At 48.5% G+C, this 20,260-nt stretch overlaps 2 protein-coding genes across 2 annotated transcripts; both read right to left on the bottom strand.

The window, feature by feature from the left end:
* Positions 1–951: 951 nt before the first annotated feature.
* On the bottom strand, positions 952–7,313 carry LOC136525628 (uncharacterized). Its single transcript, XM_066518555.1, has 4 exons — positions 7,179–7,313; positions 6,414–6,744; positions 1,283–1,392; positions 952–1,203 (listed from the first exon to the last, which is right to left on the bottom strand). Exons 2-4 carry the CDS (start codon positions 6,739–6,741, stop codon positions 952–954), a joined length of 690 nt encoding a protein of 229 aa, XP_066374652.1. The 5' UTR covers positions 6,742–6,744; positions 7,179–7,313.
* A 7,814-nt stretch (positions 7,314–15,127) lies between these two features.
* On the bottom strand, positions 15,128–16,352 carry LOC136525629 (uncharacterized). Its single transcript, XM_066518556.1, has 2 exons — positions 15,357–16,352; positions 15,128–15,271 (listed from the first exon to the last, which is right to left on the bottom strand). Exons 1-2 carry the CDS (start codon positions 16,350–16,352, stop codon positions 15,128–15,130), a joined length of 1,140 nt encoding a protein of 379 aa, XP_066374653.1.
* Positions 16,353–20,260: the final 3,908 nt, after the last annotated feature.

Here is a 20,260-nt window from a genome sequence, read left to right on the forward strand (position 1 = left end):
AAAGTATTCCACTGACGGTGGAAATTGTAACGGACGTTTTGCCTAGTGTCGGAGGTCTGACACTCGGCAAAGTATGCAAGGTTTGCCTAGTGCCAGGCGTCCGACACTAGGCAAATATGTCAAGCTTTGCCTAGTGTCAGGCCGCCTACACTAGGCAAATATGCCAAGCTTTGCCTAGTGTCAGGCCTCCGACACTAGGCAAACTGTCTACTTTGCCCAGTGTCAGTTTCCTGACACTAGGCAAAGCCTATTCCCAGGTGTGCCACGTGTGGCCCATTTGTCTAGTGTCAGACCCCTGACACTAGGCAAAGTAACCAGAAGCTGAATTTTTTTTGATTATTCCATTTGCGACACAACTATAAATCATATTCAAACACCACAAATATATCACATGAATCATAAATAAGAACCACATGTTCACATATATCACATGTTCATACCAAAAGTCCAAATGTGCCACAAGTTCACAAGTTCATAAGTGCACAACCAAATTTCTTAACAAAGTTCACAACAAGCTGATCACGACGATTGTCAAGGGTGAAGAGGCCCGTGGTTTGATGCTCCAGGCGACCCTTCCACTTGATTCGGCTCAAGCTGTGGTGCCGGCGACGCTCCAATCTGTGAAGCCGGCGACCCTTCCACTTGATTCGGCTCAAGCTGTGGTGCCGGCGATGCTCCAATCTGTGAAGCCGGCGACCCTCCAATTTGATTCGATGCCACGCCCGATTGATGCTGAAAAAAATAAAAATGATACCGTCAATAAAAAATTTCGGCAGAACCTCCCCTGCACGGAGAGGTTTCCAAACCCTGCAAGAAAACAAACGGCACGATGACCGTCAAGAACATACATATCAATACACCGCCACCAACACCACCACCACCCGAACACCACAACTGCCACCACCACACCACAACAACAACCGCCGTCACCACCAACACCATATTGTATGTTTAAGATTGCATATTTTTTCTAGTGTGCCCTATGTCAGGTTGGAACATAATAAGTAATATATTGGTACTCACAGGAGTAGCTGCTTGAGGAAGTAGCAAGACTAGGCTAGCTGGCATGGTTCGCCCCATAGCGGCGCCAAGAGTGGACATGAACCCCACTAGCTCCTCTATCCTCTGTCGTTGGGCCTCCCGCTCTTCCACCGCCCTCGCTTCCATCTCCTCGCGAAACCTCCTTTCTTCTAGCAGTTGGGCCTACAACATTTGACCCCTAATGTTAAAGTAAGGCAAAGGTATGTAAAAATCAATAAGCAACGAATAAAACAGAAATTACCTGGAGTTCGTTGACAAGGTGCGAAGCAGTGGTTGGCCGTGGACGTATGGCCGGGCTTGCGCTCGTGCTCTGTGCTCGGATCTGGGAGAGGGTGGGAGTAGAGGACGTGTTGATGACACCATCACCCATCCAATACCGCCCATGCTTCTTGCCACCTCCCACCCTCATGACGATCTCTCCGTCAAAGTCATGGGCGCTCGGATCGTACTGTGGCCCATGGACCGCCCTTGCCATCTCAGTATACTGACTGAGATGGCTATGGACGGTTGTGTTGCTGTATGCCGAAGGAGGGTCATCCAGGTTGTAGGAGACGTCGGATTTCACCTTGCCCTTGTGGGCCATGGCATATGCCATGAACTGGGTAACCGGCTGCCCACCATGCGACGATGACTGCGAGAAAAATAGCAAGATGATTAGAAATCATGCAACATACAACGTTATAATAAAAAAATGGATTCTCGTACCCAAGTTTGCGCGTATCCGTTGAGGCTGCGGTTGCCTTGATAGTGTGGTACACCTATCATCTGCAAACGGCGCTCCCGACAAGCTTTGTGCTAGGCAATCCATTCGAGGTCCAACCACTTGTCCACCATCATCTCCCAGCATCGGTGATCCCCGGAGCACCAGCACGGAACCACCTACAAGCCATGAAGTATATGACATATAAGAAGTTAAATTAAAGCTATCAGCACTACATTATTAATGTTCGAATACATTTACCTTCATGAACTCTTCCTTGGTCAATGCCATATCTCTTGCTTCTTTCTTCGTGACCTTCGTTGCAAGGTAGGACCCATAGTATGTTATGATGGCCTAGACGCGTGCCTCGTAATGCAGCTGCTTCACAAGTCTTTTACATGCTTTGGTTAGCACCACATCCGCCGTGTCCTTAAAGCCTTCCTAAAGTCTGAAGAAATCCTGCATATACACACGAAGTATTCATTCATTATTTCAAAAAATGTCCAATGAATGCGATGTATTGAACAATGTAGTGCGAGGAAGACTTACCCATAGCTCAGCCTTCACTCGCTCCGCCTTGTTGGGGAATGTCCTGCCAAGCAGATCTGTAGCATCGGGGGCGTTGGCGTAGTGGGCAAACGTGTAGGGCGGCTCCTCTCTCCCGGTGAACTGGACCAAGCCAGGGAAGTGTTCCTTGACCAGAAGGCCAAGGATGCCACTGACCTTGCGTGTGTGACATCCTGCAGACTCTACAACCGTCCAGCCCCTGCACAAGTTATTAAGAATAATAGTTAGCTTCTAGTGTGATTTTTGAACATATCATTTGAAGTAGTGAAAACATGTTAATTTACTTACGTTTCTCCATCGGGTGTAATCTTCGGGCGTCTGTAAGAAGGTATCAGCCGCGTAGGGAGGCTCGCGGGACCTCGCAAGTACACACTCGATGTACCAGAGGAAGCCGAACCCGCTGCTGCCTCCTCCTCGACCTCCTCCTCCTCCCCGTCCTCGTCCTCCTCCCGCTTGTCCTCCTCGTCCTCCACCCTCTTGTCCTCCTCATCCTCCACCCGCTCCTCCTCGTCCTCCACCCGCTCGTCCTCCTCCTGCGGCAGCGACAACTACTCCTCCTGTGACCGCCTCCTGCGACCGGTGCTGCTCCTCCTCCTCCTCCTCTGCGACGGCATCGATAGGTCCTCATCTGCAGTGGTGTCTACCGGGCGTGTTCTTTGGTAGATCGAGCTGACCCTCCTATTTTGACGCCCGCCCGCCATCTTTGATTAATCACTTGCAATCAAAAACAAAAAAACAATGTTGTATTAGAAATAACATAATTACATAAAGGCAAAAGGAACAAACTAAAATTACAAAATAACATATTATTACATGTATTAAAAATAATCTTCATGATCGGGATTAGCTGGATCATAAGTCTCATCATCACTATCAATCATGTCAAAATACTCGACACTATCCGAAGGGGGGATGTTGTCAACATTATCTTGGCCTAACTGTAATCGGTCAAGCATTTGTAAGTCCTTCTCATTTAGCACCTCGTCTCTAGCGTTGCCTGCATCAACCCATTCATTGTCTACTTCCATTCCAATCGCTTCGGTTAAGTCTATCTCAAACCTTCCTTCCAACCCCTCTTCTTGGAAGAATTCTCCATCATATGTGTTTGGGTTAAATGTATAATCTTCATCGTTTGGCAAAGGTAGTTTACCGTGTGGCGATACCTTGTGCACAATATCCCAACCATTAAGATTCTCTTTGTCTTGGCATGCGTATGGGAGATAATAAACCTGTGTGGCCTGTTGGGCCACAACATAGACATCGTCTCCTGGTAAGACGGAATCTTGTCGAATTTCAACTACCCCAAGACTAGCCCAAGTCCGTCTCGTTACTGCAGGATCAAACCAATGGCATTTGAATATAACAGGATTAAGAGGCCTGCAACCATGAAAGCTGAGTTCATATATTTCTTCAAGTCTTCCATAATACTCGACCCTATCTTGGCCGACCGTAAAAACTCCAGTACTTGTGGTTTTTCGATTGGGCTAACTCTGCTCGTAGCTTGATGTGCGAAAGCGATATCCATTCACGTCATAACTGGTAAATGACTTCACCTTATAAGCAAAGCCATTGGCAACCTGTCTCAACTCGGCCGTCATGGACACATCGGTTTGGCCCTGCAAGCTCGAGCAAGATAGATCGTTTTATATTTCACATGTACAAGCAACTTAGAATGTGAAAGTACAAGATAAATTGGACGGTACCTTCTTTTTGAACCAAGAAATGAAGTCGGGGCTCCCATTTCCAGCACCCTGTCTAAGAAGGGTATCCCATTCTAGAGGGGTAGGTTCCCTTTGTCGATGCCAGGTTTGACGACGAAATTCCCTGTAGCAATGAGACAAAAAGGGGTTGGCCAATGAGTGATGACGTTATGAATCAAGTTCATTGAGAACTTACCCCAAGTATGGCTTGACTTTGTCAAGGTTGATCAACACATACAGCATGATACTACGCCACTCTTCAGGTTGCAACACTTTGGTGGTCGATGCACTTGCGCTTCCGAGTTGCCCTCGAAAAAGGCTGAGGTTCGATTCATTTTCCCCAGCATTGTAACGAGGGGGAGGATTATGGATGCTAGGAAGGTTTTCAGCGTAGTATGTTGTTGTGAAGTTTGACACCTCCTCCAGAACGGATGCCTCTGCAATGGAAGCCTCAATTCTGGCTTTATTTCTACATTTTTTTCGAAGAACCTTTAGATATCTCTCGATTGGATAGCACCAATGGAACTGCACGGGCCCCGTCATTCGTGCCTCATTCGAGAGGTGCAAAATCAAATGTTGCGTCAGCAAGAAGAAGCCAGGGGAAAGATCTTCTCCAACCTACAGAGTAACAAAGGTGCCGCTCTCTCCAAGTCATCAATCACGGTTTGAGATAACTCCTTGGCACACAGTTGGTGGAAGAAATAACTCAACTCTACCAACACTAGCCAGACATTCTCAGGGACAAAGCCTCGAACCATAGCTGGAAGAAGCCTCTCAATCCATATGTGGTAGTCATGACTCTTCATCCCTAGGACTCATAGAGTAGATAAGTTCACTCCCCTCCTCAGATTCGTTGCATATCCATCAGGGAACATTAACCTCTGGATCCATTCAAGTACTTTTCTCCTTTGGTCTCTGCTCAAGACGAAATCGGCCTTAGGCCTTATCCATTTCTTGCTGCCTCTAGGAGGACGCATATGTTGATTTGGTCTATCACATAATGCTGCCAGGTCGACTCTAGCCTTAGGGTTGTCTTTGGACTTATCAGGAATGTCCATGAGTGTAGCCCAAAGTGCCTCGGTGACATTCTTTTTAGTGTGCATTACATCGATGGTATGTGGCAAGAGAAGATCATTAAAATAGGGGAGCCTCGTCAAGCCCGACTTATGTGTCCACATATGTTGCTCACCATATCCCACAAAACCACCTCCTTCGTTGGCCACGAGAGCATCTATCTGAGCATGAACCTCGGCACCATTCATCATGTGTGGTGGAGGATTTGTCTCTATGACACCTTTTGTGAAGTTCTTTATGTCTTGTCTAAAAGGATGGTCCATAGGGAGGAATTGACGATGTTTGTCGAATGACAAATACTTGCCACCCTTCTGCAACCAAATGAACCTTAGAGCTGCCTTGCATACTGGGCATGGAAACTTCCCATGAACGCACCACACGCTGAATATCCCATATGCCAAGAAGTCATGCATGGAGTACTGGTACCAAACACGCATTTTGAAGTTTCTCTTTGTAGCCCAATCGTATGTCCATACCCCGTCCTCCCAAGCAAGGATCAATTCATCAATAAGAGGCTCCATGTACACACCCATGTTATTCCCCAGATGTCCAGGAATTATCAATGACAAAAAGATGTTCTGTCATTGAAGGAGGACGCTGGGGGGGGAGATTGAGGGGGATAACGAAGATGGGCCAACAAGTGTACGGAGCAGACATCTGACCATAAGGATTGAACCCATCTGTTGCCAGCGCAACACGTACATTATGAGCCTCTTCAGCTTTGTCATTATGAATGCGTTCAAAGTGGGTCCATGCTTTACCATCAGAGGGATGTACCATCTTGTCTGGATTGTATCGTTTGCCCTCTTTGTGCCATCTCATCTGTTTCGCGGATTCCTCGGTCATATATAGACGTTGCATCCTCGGTAAGAACAGAAGGTACCGAAGGACTTTCAACGGGATAGAAAGCTGCCTCTTCTGGCCATCACCAGAGTCAACCTCAAGGTACCTGGAGGATTCACACTTTGGACAGTATTTTGCATCCTTGTGATCTTTCCTAAATAGGACACACCCCTTCGGACAAGCATCTATCTGGTCATACGGCATTTTAAGTGCACGAAGCACTTTTTGAGACTCGTACATGCTCTTTGGTAGAATGTGGCCCTCAGGAAGCAGGCTGCCAATGAGGGCCAACATACCATCGTAGGCTTCTCGACCCAGGCTAAACTGGGACTTGAACCCCATTACACATCCAATGGCATCTAGTTGAGAAACCGTTGTCCTATCGTGCAGGGGTTTCTGTGCTGACTCCATCATGTCGTAGAATGCCTTTGTTGTTGCATCCATCTCCTCCAACCTACGTCCTTCAACATACTGTGCTTCATGAAAGTCATCTAACATGTCCGCTACCCCGGCATCATCATCGAAACCCTCCAGACGTGGTCTCACTACCTCCTCTCTCATACGATGGCCTTCACCATGGTGGACCCACCGGGTATAGTTCGGCGTGAACCCATTATTCACTAGATGTTTACCCACATTCACCTTGTTTTGCCTTTTTCTATTTGCACATTTGCTGCAGGGACACAAAGCTTTAATAGGTCTGCCACCAGCCTCGCCAAAAGCTGACTCCAAGAACTCATCCGTTTTGCACATCCATTCTTTGGTGAAATCAACCTTGCTTCTGTGGCCCGTGTACATCCACTCACGGTCATCCATCCTCTAACATATGTATCAACGAGTAATATAAGCATCAATTGCATCTACACGGTGTTCCTACCATCTAATAGGTGAGGATAGGTCCTAATCCCACCCGCGGATGCGTAGATGAGATTAGTTTTCATGATCTACTCCTATCTAAGAATGAATTTCGGCAGCACCTACCCGTTGTTCTCCAAATACATGTCCTGACAAGGAGAGTGTATCCGGAGAACAACAGGGAGGTGATACCAAAACTCTATCTCGGATAGGAGCAGACCATGAAAACTAATCCATCTACGCAGCCGCGGGCTATCCAAAAAAACGTGGACAATTCGAAACACATATGGTTATCGATATGCAAAGATTTACATACCTCCAACCGTATGTATTTCGAACGGGAGATGCCTAACTGGGCTTCGCCACCTACAACCATGATACGGAAAGAGGGGTTATACCTAAGGTGGCGGTGGAGTCAGGCTAGCGGGGCCGTGGAGGGTTGGTGCAGTGGCGAGGCGACGCGGTGCAGGCAGACCGACACCGGTGAGGAAGACGATCGGGGTCGCCTCTGCTCCTTTTTCACCTTCTTTTTCCTGCAAATAAAAACAAAACAAAAAATTTTGGCAGCACCTCCCCTGTACGGTGAGATTCTCAAAACCTGCAATGAACCAACGGCACGATGGCCGCTAAACACATATATATCAAGGGAAGCAATTACATCTACTAACACAACAACAACTAGTACTAACACAATCACCGCCAACATCATCATTTATCCATCCTATGCATATTTGTACCACTACTTCTCGTACACCATGTATCGAATACAAAAGTGGTCGACGAACCTCGTGCGTGCTAGTCGTCGATCAAAGAGACGGCGCGGTGTCGGACGGGGCTGCAGGCCGGCAGGAGGCGCACCGGAACAAGGCGCTGGCTTATGGGGCGGGGCACCAGAGCAAGACATCGGTGGACAGAATGTCAAGCAGGGCACCGGCGGACGGGAGCAGATCGATGGGGCTTCCTCTTCTCTCCACCTTCCTCCTCTCTCTCTGTTCCCTCCTCCTCCCTCTCTACTGCTGCTCACCTTCTCCCTGGGGCCGTGCAAGTGTGATCATGTGGAGATGTTAGGGTTTCTAAGCATCATACGTGACGATGTGCTCGAAATCTTTTTAAATTTTTATCATGGCACCCGCATGCGATATCTTGACTTGTCGACAAGTTTCATGAATTTCAGACTCCGTTTTCATTTAATAGAATTTAAAAACTATTTGCTCGTAAGTTCGTGGTCATGTCTCGACGTGAAGATGTGTGAAATTTTTTGTCTGTTTCTGGATACGGCCTCAACTAACACTTACTAACATGAATATCATTTTTGCATTCATGAATTGCCATTATTCGTCACACTTGCTGTTCAAATTTGCATTTGTCGAAAAAAATTCAAAGAAATTAAATAAACTAAAGAAATATAGCAAAATTTCATAAAATTGTGCCAACTTTCAACATGTTGGTCAAGGTATAGTAGGAAAGCTACAGAAAAAAAATTGGAAGCTAAAATAAAAAAAAGAAAAAATATTTTGCCTAGTGTCTCTGTAAGACACTAGGCAAACTGGTCAGTTTGCCTAGTGTCGTCCAGAGACACTAGGCAAAGTTCTAATTTTGTCGAGTATTAACGGAAGACACTCGGCAAAATGGTAACGGCGGTTGCCCTCCGGCAGCCTTTGCCGAGTGTGATGGTATGCCTAGTATTGACACTAGGCAAAATGGTCATTTACCGAGTGGATTTCTTTACCTAGTGCCTTTATTTTGGTGGAGGAGAGGAAGGCCAAGCGGAAGGCAGGGGAAGATCTGCATAGCCAACCAGATCCTCAGAAGGAGAGGCAGCGCTGGAGGTTTTGGACCACAGACGAACATAGGTTAATGATTTGTTTATCTCACATACTCATGAGTTTTGATCCATTTCTTTCTTTCTTCTTGTTTTGGGAATGCTTCTCACATATTTCATGCAAATTATTATTACATATATTAGAATGACGTGTGATGTATTGATTATGCCTGTTTGAGAATTCGTCACTAATAATGAGTGTGTATATTATGCAATTTTTTATTCTGAACCTTGTCCCAATGTAGGAATTTCCTCTACGGTTTGCGTGCGTTTGGTCGAAGTGACTGGAAGAACATCTCCAAGCACTTCGTTACCACTAGGACACCAGTGCAAATCTCTAGCCATGCCCAAAAGTATTTCCGCAGGATGGAGAACACTACCAGGAGGCAGCGCAGCAGCATCAACGACGACGTTGGCCTCTGCGATGATGAGCCCAGGGTGCAAACTAATGCTTCAAGTCTAGAGGGGTCCACCTTCACCAGTGGAACCTACAACTCAAACCACTATGGCTCCAGCAGCCAATTTGTCGCCATGAGTAACCTGGCCAAGCAGATGTGGTTTCCATCCTTATATTATACTGGCCAGGCAAGCAGCAGCAGTAACCAAGCCACTACCTTAAACAGAGGTGGGGCTGGTGGTTCTTGTGTGGCTCCAAAGGTGGAGGGGGGTGGGAGCAAGAAAAAACTCACAAGTGATCAAGAGGGAGGTTTTCTTGTTGATCCATGGATGATGAGGAAGTAGGTTTTGCATCTATCCTAGTACCCTATGACATGGCAACCTATTAGTATGTCATATACATGCGGATTAAGTGCTATGTCCTATAGTCGGGAGGGAACAATTTCGTCATATTGGAACTTTTTGAGTTACTATTATATGTATGTGGTTGTGTTATAGTGTGTTGCCTTTACTTGTGTTCTTTGCTTCGTCTATGTCTCCATGAAGATTAAAAATAAAGATATCTTTCAGTATTTAAGGGCTCATTTGGATCAATCATTCCCTATGGGATTGGAGGGAACTAAAGACGAAATGAACGTATTGTAAAGCAGGTTAGTGTACTTCATCATCGGACAAGAAGAAAAGGTTAACAAAATGTAGTAGGCACACATATTCATGTGTAAAAACTTGATTAAGAACTATATATACACCGATACACGCATGCATGCAGTCAGCGTAATAATTGCATAACCGAGCATGGTAAGGAGATTTTCAATTGCCACATATTGACTAATGTCGTCTATATTCGATGAGCCAATTAAGTTTAGAAAAAAAAAGCGTATGCCAATCTACCATATGTCCTAGCCACCTTCGACCCCAGCAAATTTAAAATGTGACCCCGGCAGCGGCAGCCCAGCCCACAAGAGAAGACGTCGTTTTCTCATCCTTTGTACAGGCCGGCAAGCCGCAAGGGCAAGGCGCAGAGTTTTCTTTTGATTTTTTTCATGTGGTTAGCATGTATATATTCTGAATTCCCCTAAAGAAAATGTATATATTCTGAATGCAAAATCTAGCGGTAGTGTATCTACTTCTCATTGGCTCATTCCAGTAAGTTGTCGCGACATTCAAGAAGATATGGGAAGCAGCAACTGTACTATTCGTCATTCTTCGCGAGTCTTAGGATGGGAGGTAAATTTTTAGAACTTTACTAGAGCGTGCGCGTGCAGGAAATCCAATTTCTGTCTGCACACTCCAATTTGGGAAAGAAATTATTTTGGCTGCCCGAAAAGGGAAAAAAACAGACGAGATCTTTTATTTCCCGACTCCGACGCCCTCACCCCCGCTGCGGGCGCTAGGGTTCTCCGAAGCTCCGACGAACCCTAACGCCCACGGCGGCCACCCTCTCCCCCCACCCGCCTCCCACCCCGCCGCCATCTTCTTCAGCTCTGGCGAGCCTCCCCGGCCCGACCGTCCCTGCCGCCGCTAGCTCCCCCCTAAGCCGTCCGTCGACCATCCCCACCGCCTGGCCTACCTGCCTCTCCCCAGTCAGCCATTCTATAGTCCACCGGAGTTGGGGAGAAGAAGGGAGAGCTCGTCGGAACCCTAGAGGAGAGAGGAGGAGGCCTACCTGGCGCCGCCACCGCAAGATCCGGCAGATTTGTCGCCGCTGTCGCTGGATCCGGCCGATCCGCCGCCGCCGTCGCTGGGTCCGGCCGATCCGCCGCCGCATCCGCCATGGCTGCGCGCGGGGGAGGCGGTGGGGCGCGGGCGCGGGGAGGCGGTGGGGCGTGGGCGCAGGGAGGACGCCACCGGTCGCTGTCGCCGGTGAGAGAGAGAGAGACTGTGCGGGCATTCGAGGAAGAAGAAGTGCTATGTGATGCGGGGAGAGGATATGGGGATATTTAACTTTTTACCATCGTAATGGATGGCCACTCCTCGAATAGCAGGTTTAGAATTGGCGCTACGATTTTAACAGCTGAGAGAGAAAAACGATACATTTTTACCACAATTGCTGGCGTGGCACGCCACCTCAGCTGCCCAGCGTGGCAGGCGAATGGAAAATGACCGCCCCTGCCCCTGCCCTCTCTATCCCTCCCCACGCGCGGCCCGGCCCACTCCAGCTCGCCCTTCCGCTCCTCCTTTCTTCTTCCTCCCGCTCTGCTCACCTCCAGCACCTTTGTCTTGAAATCCACGGCGCACACCTCGGCCTTGAAGCACTCGACGGCGGTCGCCCTGAACGCCAGCTTAAGACCATCTCGTCGTCATGCCAGACGCCAGCACTATCATCCAGTGAGAGACAAACTAATATTCCTGTATGCCTATGATTCTCTGATGTTCATGATTCATAAAAATGATGATAGTGCTGGGTACAGATTTATCAAAAGCATACTAGGATATCTGGGATTTCATATGGTAATATGGCTTTGAGATGCCAGTGGGCTAGCACCTTGGTGATGAGCGATTGACAACACGGTGTGCGTGTGACGTGTCTCTTGGCAGGTTGTGGTTGCAGGTGGCAGGTGGAGACAAGGTACATGCGGCGACGAGTGAAGAACGAAGATAGGATGCCGCGTCGAAAAACCGCGGGGGCGGAGAAGGGCGGATCGAGGCTTGCGTTCGAGGGACAGGCGATCGTGCGGTGTACGTCTACTGTACCTGGCTACATGGCGGGAGGACGTCGAGGGAGGTTTCCGGATTATGCCACAAAATCCAGGGTTCGCTGGTTGAGCCACAAAGCCATGCATCGTACCGGGACGCCCGTGCGGCAGGCGTTGGCCGAAGATGGAAAATTCTGGCGATCGCGATACGATTTCGGATGGTCGTGCGGCGACATCGTGAGGATCACATCGCGGAGATGGAGGGATCGCGGACATCGCGGAATTTGCCATGGAGGACGTAATTGGAATTTACGCCCCTACGTTGGATTTATTTAGCGTAGGGGGTTATGTGAAAATAGGTCGTGCCACCCTTTGGAGATATAAATATGTGGCACCTAGGGTTGAGTAGGGCGGAACGTTTTGGACTCTCAGCGAGTTACTATTCACGCGTGAACAGTACCCATGAACAGTACTCATGCCCCGGGGTTCCCCGGTTCAGTTTTCCTCTCTCCGGTCTAGTCTAGGGTTTGAATTCTAGTGAGAGGTTTTTGTTGATCTCTCCGATTAAGAGAGGGAGGATGTTCGGGCGGAGGCTAGATGCACTTTTGTAAGTTCAATTACTCAATTTAATCTTTCATCTATAATGATTGATCTTGTGCATCTCGATTGGTTCTTTACAATTCTCGTCAGCATCTGACATAGTCTGCTTGTTTTATTTTTATCTCAAGATCCGTAAGTCCGATTGACGTGATTCCAGTTGGGTTAGTTTCGTAATTTCATCTAGTTTAATCTGACAAATTTTTAGGTCGATCGGAGTTACGGATTTTCGTCCACATTAGGTTTACTAGGTACATAGAGTTCTGGCCAGATTTGAAAAACGTGATTTAATCAGATTTTGTGTTTAGGGGAAGGGTTAGAAATTATTTTTGGCTTCCGCGACCACCCCCCCCCCCCCCCCCCCCCCCCCTCTGGTCGCCCGTTTCGATCCTTCAGGCTTAACTTTGACCTGTGGCAATGCTGACCCATATTTCCTTTTCACTCGCAGAGGAATCAGCAAAGGTTCAAATTCAGAACTTTGTCAGGTCATCAGCTCCAGTAATCTGCTATGTTGAAGACCTTTTCACCTCAAGGAATTTGGGCATAGATTGGTGAAGAAACTACGGATATATTTCCTTGATGTACTAATCCAGTCAGATGGTGTGCTGTGAGCTGGGCTCGTTTTTCTGGATTCCATGTCTCCAAGTTGTAACCAAATCTATAAGCTTGGGTCTAAAACTACTTAGCGATCCTATTCTGGAGTCATTGTGATGGTTGTTGAGTACGCATGTGACGACATGCATAGTTGATGGGGAAATATACGTGTCGGCTGATTGGAAAATTCTCTCTCTCTCTCTCTCTCTCTCTCTCTCTCTCTCTCTCTCTCTCTCTCTCTCTTTTCTGGATATGCTGCTTCATTTCATGTATGCTCACCTGAGGTGGCCGCAATGCAGAGCAATTTCATTTTCTTAGTGATGGCATTTCAGGAATTCGATAATCTTGGTCTCGATATCTCATGGCATCATGCCAATTTGAACTAGAATTTGCAAGCTGTCAACTAGAATTAAACTGTTGTATAGAACTTATATGTGACTGAATCATCAGTAAATGGCATAGGCACAATAATTTGTCAATTTACGAGGAGTAGAAGAGGGCTGGAGGCGGCCGTGCACAGAACTGCCGCCCCGCCGCGCCGCGCGCTTGCTATCTCCAGGCCCCGCTTGCTTATAGAGGGAAGCTAGGAACTGTTTTTGGTAATATAAGCCCATGTTTAGTTTCAAAAGCTTTTTCAAAAAAGTGTTACAGTAACCATCACATCGAATCTTGCGATACGTGCATGGAGCATTAAATATAGACGAAAAAAAACTAATTGCACAGTTTGGTTGGAAATCACGAGACGAACGTTTTGAGCCTAATTAGTCCATGATTGAACACTAATTACTAAATAAAAACGAAAATGCTACAGTAGTCAAATTCTCAAATTTTTCCAATCCCCAAGAACACAAAGAACCTCGCCATGCGGTTCCCCAGCACCATCACATCACCAGGGTCCACGGAGACGGACACGCAGCTCGTTTCCGCAGCCAGCGCCGGGCTCACGTCGTTGGCGCTCCGTCTCGCGAAGCAGCTCGCCACCAACAAGACTAGAGACCGCGGCAACGGCGGCAACGTCGTCTTCTCGCCGCTGTCCATCTACGCCGCGCTGGCCCTGGTGGGGACCGGGGCACGGGGCGACGCCCTGGACGAGCTCCTGGCCCTGCTCGGCGCCACGGCGCGCGACGACCTCGCCGAGCTCATCCGCGGCGCGCTCGGCGATGGCTCCGGGTCCGGCGGGCCGCTCATCGCGTCCGCGTGCGGCGTCTGGCACGACGACGAGATGGTCTTGAAGCTGGCGTTCAGGGCGACCGCCGTCGAGTGCTTCAAGGCCGAGGTGCGCGCCGTGGATTTCAAGACAAAGGTGCTGGAGGTGAGCAGAGCGGAAGGAAGAAGAAATGAGGAGCGGAAGGGCGAGCTGGAGTGGGCCGGACCGCGCGTGGGGAGGGATAGAGAGGGCAGGGGCAGGGACGGTTATTTTCTCTTCGCCTGCCACACTGGTCAGCTGAGGTGGCGTGCCACGTCAACAATTATGGTAAAAATATATCGTTTTTCTTTTTCAATGCTAAAATCGTATCGCCAATTCTAAACCTGCTATTCGAGGAGTGTCTATCCGTTATGATGGTAAAAAGTTAAATATCCCGAGGATATGATGCGTCAGGGGTGTTCGGGCGTTCGGGGGTGCGGACGCATGCCGAAAAAGTAGCATTTTCGAAATTTTTAACAAGCTTGCATACGGTCGTACCATTGACCATTGGTGTGGAGTGAAATTATAAGAGATAACTACAATTATAAAGAGTTTATTTTGCTATACGCGAGGAGGACCACCCTTGGTCAGTAGAAAACGCTGCAAAATAATTTCAGAAGCTATCCAATAATTTGTACCAAATTAACGACCCCATTCATAAGTACAGTGATATTCTTGTCCTCCTATACATGTATTATACACACGCACACCACACTTACAATACACATAGTACCGTACGAGTCCATGGGTCTCCGTATCACGTGCCTACGGATAAAGCTATTAGGTATATGTATCACGAATCTCGCATGTACATATGTAGCCAAAGTAGAGCGGTAGCGTAGATTTTCAAAACAAGATATCAAACCTTCCTCGTGATTGTGCTCGTCCCGATAACATATCCATTATAGTCATCTCCCGGTCCGGGACGGCCTGCTCTTGGGTTGAGCAGAGCACTTCTGGTAAGTCTCGTACATGAGGAAACATTCGTTGGGTTTCAGCAGCTTGTTCATGCTCCAAGTGTGGCGAGGAGATCCTTGGCCTTGAGGTCGCCGGGTACTTACCAAACAGCACGAGGTTCTTCCGCATGTAATGCCTCGCTGTCGCGAGAACCTTGCATCAGAGCTGCAGGCTGCTGAGATCGGCTCTCACCATGGCGGCCATGATGTTGGCGGGCATGAACCGCGCCTCGACCGCCATGTCCATGGCCACCGACGCCAGCTTCGGGTGCTCCTCTAGATCAGGGCACCCGAACGCGCTCAGCTTGAAGAAGTACCACATGGATTCCGTGCTGAGGCATTTCAGCCTGACAGCTCGTGTTGTACCGAACCTCTCGATCTTCTCAGACCGGCTCGTGAGTATCACCTTGCTCCCCCGCGGCATGCATTTTCTTCCATGAGAGTAGAAGAGGCTGTTCCATGCCTGATGCCTCGTCGTCCATGTCCCCTGAGAGCTCGATGACAAGCAACCATCTTTCGTCCTCCGTGTTGCTCTGATGCTTGGTCGCGCAGTTGTCCCTCAAGGTGGCCATGGTTCCGACACCTCCAAGGCCAGCACTCCCGGCAGCAGCGTGCAACAGGATCAGGGAGAAATGGCTGCGCACCCTATCGTCGTTGCAGACATGCTCCACAAGAGTGCTCTTCCCGATGAACGCGGGGCCGACGATCGGAAGAACGCCCGGCGCCGGGTTTGCAGCAGTCACCAGCACCGGCGGCTCAGCTTGCAGCAAGAATTCAAGAACCTGGTCCCTCTCCGCGTGTCGGCCAAACATGCACTTGTCCAGGAACAGATGGACGCTGTAAGGCTGGCGGAACGACACGGGCGGGCAGGCTGCCGGGAGCACCACCAGCTCCTTGGCGTCGGCGATGATGGCCTCCAGGCTGCGAACCATCCGCTGCAGCTGGAGAGAGGTGTCCCTCCTGCGTGCCGGGCCGGCCGTGGCCGTGGTCTCCGACGACGACTCACAGCTGGCACGCTTGGCTGGGGTGAATCTGGACGGGGCGAACGCTGAAACCACCTCCTCGCTGCCGTCCTCGTGCCGTCGGTCTCCTCCGCCGGCGCCGTACCTGGCGGTGTCGAGGACGTAGTGGCCTCTCACCATCGTGTCGCTCAGGACCCTGAGCTGCCGGAGCACGCCACGGTTGGTGACGCGCCGGCCCTCGGCTTCCTCGACGATCGTGGCGCTCCTCAGGAGCAGGAGCCGCAGACGGTGCATCAGCCTCTCCTCCTCCCGCTTCCGGACGGTCGCCGGCACCGGCATCAGCCTGCTCCCGCACGTGGACACCAGGAAGGATACGGCTCTGCTGGCGAGCTCGCTGAGAAGCGCGTTGCGGAGCGCTTCCATTGTGGCCCTGCCTGTGGAACTCCCCGAGTGGCCGAGTCTGGAAACTGCAAGCAACGAGGGGATGTAGTGGATGTGGATCCCCAAGAAAACAGAAGGTAAGCAAGGCAAGTACAGTCAAAGCGTCAATCCGCGTGCTTTCAGCTCTGAAGCCAAGAGCCGGGGGTGTTTGGTTGCCCCATCCTAAATTTTAGTCGCTGTCAATTGAATGTTTGGACACATGCATGGAGTATTAAATATAAACTAATTATAAAATTAATTACATAGTTTGCGACTAATTTGTGAGACGAATCTTTAAGCCTAATTAGCCCATGATTTGACAATGTTTTGCTATAGTAAATATGTGTTAATAACGGATTAATTAGGCTTAGAAAATTCGTCTCGTGGAATTCTGACGAATTATGTAATTTATTTTTTATTAGTATCCAAACACCCCATGCAACATTCTCCTGACACACCTCTTAAATTTTAGTAGCCGGATCCAAACACCCTCTTGCTGAGGAAACCAGCTCGAAACAGAGGCTTGCCATATGTCTAGCTTTTCTTTACTGCTTCTCACCTTCGTCAAGAAGGAAAAGCCACGCAACGCCTAACCCACCAGAAAGCCCGGCCACGATCCAAGATTGGTTTTTTCTTAGACCTTGGTGAAAGCTCTAGTTTGGTTTTGGTTAATTGATGAAACTCTAAGTGCTAACCTAGTGTATCAAGATGATTATGAGATAGGTAGCACTACTCCAAGTAATGAAGCAATGGTGAAGATCATGACAATGGTGATGGCATGGTGATGGTCAAATGCTTAAGCTTGGAAAAGAAGAAAGAGAAAAACAAAAGGCTCAAGGCAAATGTATAAAATGTAGGAGCCATTTTGTTTTAGTGATCAGCTCGGCGGGATTCGGTGCTTTCGGGAAAATGAAATGCCTATTTTCTACTGCGTCGGATGCAAATTCTTGTGGTTGGCACATTGGATCAAGGGTGAAGAAGTTAGAAGTGAAAATGAGTTGATCGCAAAGACGCTGGCGTCGGTCAACTGACCGGACGCTAGGTCTGAAAGCACCGGACGCTAGTTTCTACGTCCGGTCAAACTGACGGGTCTGCACTGTACCGAGGGTATAGCACCGGACGCTGGTCTGTGTCCGGTCAAGGTGGACCGGACGCGTCCGGTCGAAAAAATATGCCTCGGGGAGCTTACTGGAAACGACCGGACGCTGGGGCTTCAGCGTAGCCCCAGCGTCCGGTCAGTTTTACCGGAGCGTCCGATCAGCTTCGTAGCCGTTGAAATCTGACGAACAACGTTTGAAGCTGGTGACGCGTGGCGTCCATCGGGCGACCGGACGCTGAGGGCCAGCATCCGGTCAGTATGACCGGAGCGTCCGGTCAGAGCGCGTTTTGCCCAGTGAAGGGGTATAACGGCTCTATTTGATGGGGGCTCTATTTATAGCCCCATGGCCGGCTCAAGGGACAACTCTTGCACATTTTCATTGACATAACAACCTTGTGAGCTTAGCCAAAGTCCTCCCGCTCATCTCCATCATTGATTCATCATCTTTGTGAGATTGGGAGAGAATCCAAGTGCATTGCTTGAGTGATTGCATCTAGAGGCACTTGGTATTCGTGTTGCGCTGCGGATTTCGCTTGTTTCTCTTGGTGGTTGCCACCACCTAGACGGTTGGAGCAGTGGTGGAGGATCGGCACGAGTTGGTGATTGTTTGTGGCCATCTCCGGTGATTGTAAGGGGAGTTGTACCTTCCCCGACGGAGTACCGAAAGGTAACTCTAGTAAATTGCTCATGTCATTGAGTTACCTCACTTGTGGGTCGGTTCTTGCGGTGTCCTATCGTGTGGACGAGGTTTGTGAAATACCTCTTAGCCGCCGAACCACCAAGTGTTGGTCGACACAACGGGGACGTAGCGTGTTGGCAAGCACGTGAACCTCGGGAGAAAATCGATTGTCTCTTGTCATTTGCATTCTCCCGGTGATTGGCTTGATCTTCATCTTGTGATTGGTTCATCCCCTACACGGCGGTATAATCACCCTACTTACTTGATTACATTCTTGCAAACTAGTTGATACAAGCTCTTTAGTGTAATTAGAATTGAGAGCTTGCTTTATTGTTTACATTCATCTAGTTGAGCTCTTTAGAGTAGCAAGTTTGTGTGCCTAAGTAATTATTACAACTAGAATTGTTGGATAGGTGGCTTGCAACCCTTGTAGAGCTAGAGCAAGTTTGCATGACACTATTTGTCATACTAATCAAATTGCTCTAGTTGATTTGTAGATTTTTAAATAGGCTATTCACCCCCCCTCTAGCCATACTAGGACCTTTCACTTGGCCAAGGTAATTAAAGGAGTTGTTCAGTAAACCAGTAAAGGTAAAGGAAGCCAGAGTGAGGTAAATCAAAGTGTAGATTATACAACACGTAGGTCACCTCTTAACTCTGAAGTCAATGAAAAAAAGGACGTAGCTAGCGTTCGGACGTGTGGACGCCCACGCCGCTGCCCCCTGTCCCGCGTCCCTCGCCTACCCGCCCACATCTCGTCTGTTACGCCCGCCCATAAGCACATGGGGTCCGCCCGTGCCAGTGAGGACTGCCTCCGCCTTCCCATGCTTGACACAGAGGCGAGACAACAGAAATGCGAGCAGAGAGATGCAACACTCGATCTAGTTTTGAAACATCCAGATGCAACAAATGTAACATACGTCTGAAAATAAATAAAACATTTAAAATATGTATCTAAAACACTTACAAAAACACATGAAAAACACTTGAAAACCTTTGCAACCTATACGCAACATTGAGATAAAAATGTTTGCAACATATGCGTGGAACATATGCAACTTTCAGATAAACACACTTGCAACATATGTATAGAAAAATAGATGAAACATTAGGGACAAATGTTTGCAACATAAGTGTACAACCATTGCAACATATGCAACATCCTGATCTAGTTTTGCAACATCCCCAATACGAAACCCTTGCAACATACCTCTAAACTAACTGAAATATTTGAAACATACGCTTGCAATACGTGCTTTCAGCGCAATGTCACCTTGCTGCATGGACGAATGGAGCTCGTCCTTGAGGTGCTTGACGCCGGCATGAACCTCGGCTATGGTCGCGGTAGGAGGATGGAGTGCAGCCGCGATGGGAGGCACGAGTCTGGACGGCGGGAGGGTGGTGCCGGCGAGCGGCTAAAAGGTCCTTGTGTGGTTTTGGTAATTGAGTGACAACCTAGGTGGACTAATTATGTTTATGTGAGATACACAGGTGATTAGTCTACAGGTACATATGTGTGAGCAACATATGCCATGAAGGTGAAAATGGCTTGGAGATGTTGGAAAGCTCACACATGTGATGATGAAGGAGCTCATTGCACATGAGACATGACATTGAGTCATGTGATCAAGGTGGAGAAGATCAAGACAAGACTTGGCTTGACGGATCGGTTGTAAGCGTGAAGGGCAAGTTAGAGGCTTTGGAGCGATGGACCGCGTGGCGGTGAAGCTTGAGCAAGACTTGACGTCGATGGACGAAGGCAACGGTGAAAAGCAAGTGATGTCAAGATCGATGAACCAATATGATCACATGATGATATGAAGTGGATCATATCATTGTTGATCATGTTGGTGCATGTGCTGCATCAACATTGGAGGAGATGTAATGGAATGTGCAAGGCAAAGGTATAACCTAGGGCATTTTATTTCACCGGTCATAGGTGTGTAGAGAAGTTTATGACCGGATTTAGGATAGATGGCCGTACTATCAAGAGGGGCAAACTTGTTTGTATATCGGTCATCTAGTGCCACTCGAGTGATCTAACTTTGCATCGTCGCTAGGATCGAGTGACGTGACAAGTTGAGTGGCTAACACCCTTGAAAATGTTTGTGAAAATATGCTAACACACGTGCA

This window comes from Miscanthus floridulus, chromosome 19 (assembly GCF_019320115.1).
Source record: "Miscanthus floridulus cultivar M001 chromosome 19, ASM1932011v1, whole genome shotgun sequence".
Taxonomy (NCBI): Eukaryota; Viridiplantae; Streptophyta; class Magnoliopsida; order Poales; family Poaceae; genus Miscanthus; species Miscanthus floridulus.

Bases quoted from the DNA above. Each gene is read 5' to 3' on its own strand.
- LOC136525629 (XM_066518556.1), bottom strand. From the start codon at position 16,352: ATGGAAGCGCTCCGCAACGCGCTTCTCAGCGAGCTCGCCAGCAGAGCC. The intron at 15,272-15,356 runs GTCTGAGAAGAT...TACTTCTTCAAG, and splicing joins AAGGTGATACTCACGAGCCG to CTGAGCGCGTTCGGGTGCCC.
- LOC136525628 (XM_066518555.1), bottom strand. From the start codon at position 6,741: ATGGATGACCGTGAGTGGATGTACACGGGCCACAGAAGCAAGGTTGAT. The intron at 1,393-6,413 runs ACTTTCATGAAG...ATGGTGTCATCA, and splicing joins GGTAGCGGACATGTTAGATG to ACACGTCCTCTACTCCCACC. The intron at 1,204-1,282 runs GTAATTTCTGTT...CAAATGTTGTAG, and splicing joins ACCTTGTCAACGAACTCCAG to GCCCAACTGCTAGAAGAAAG.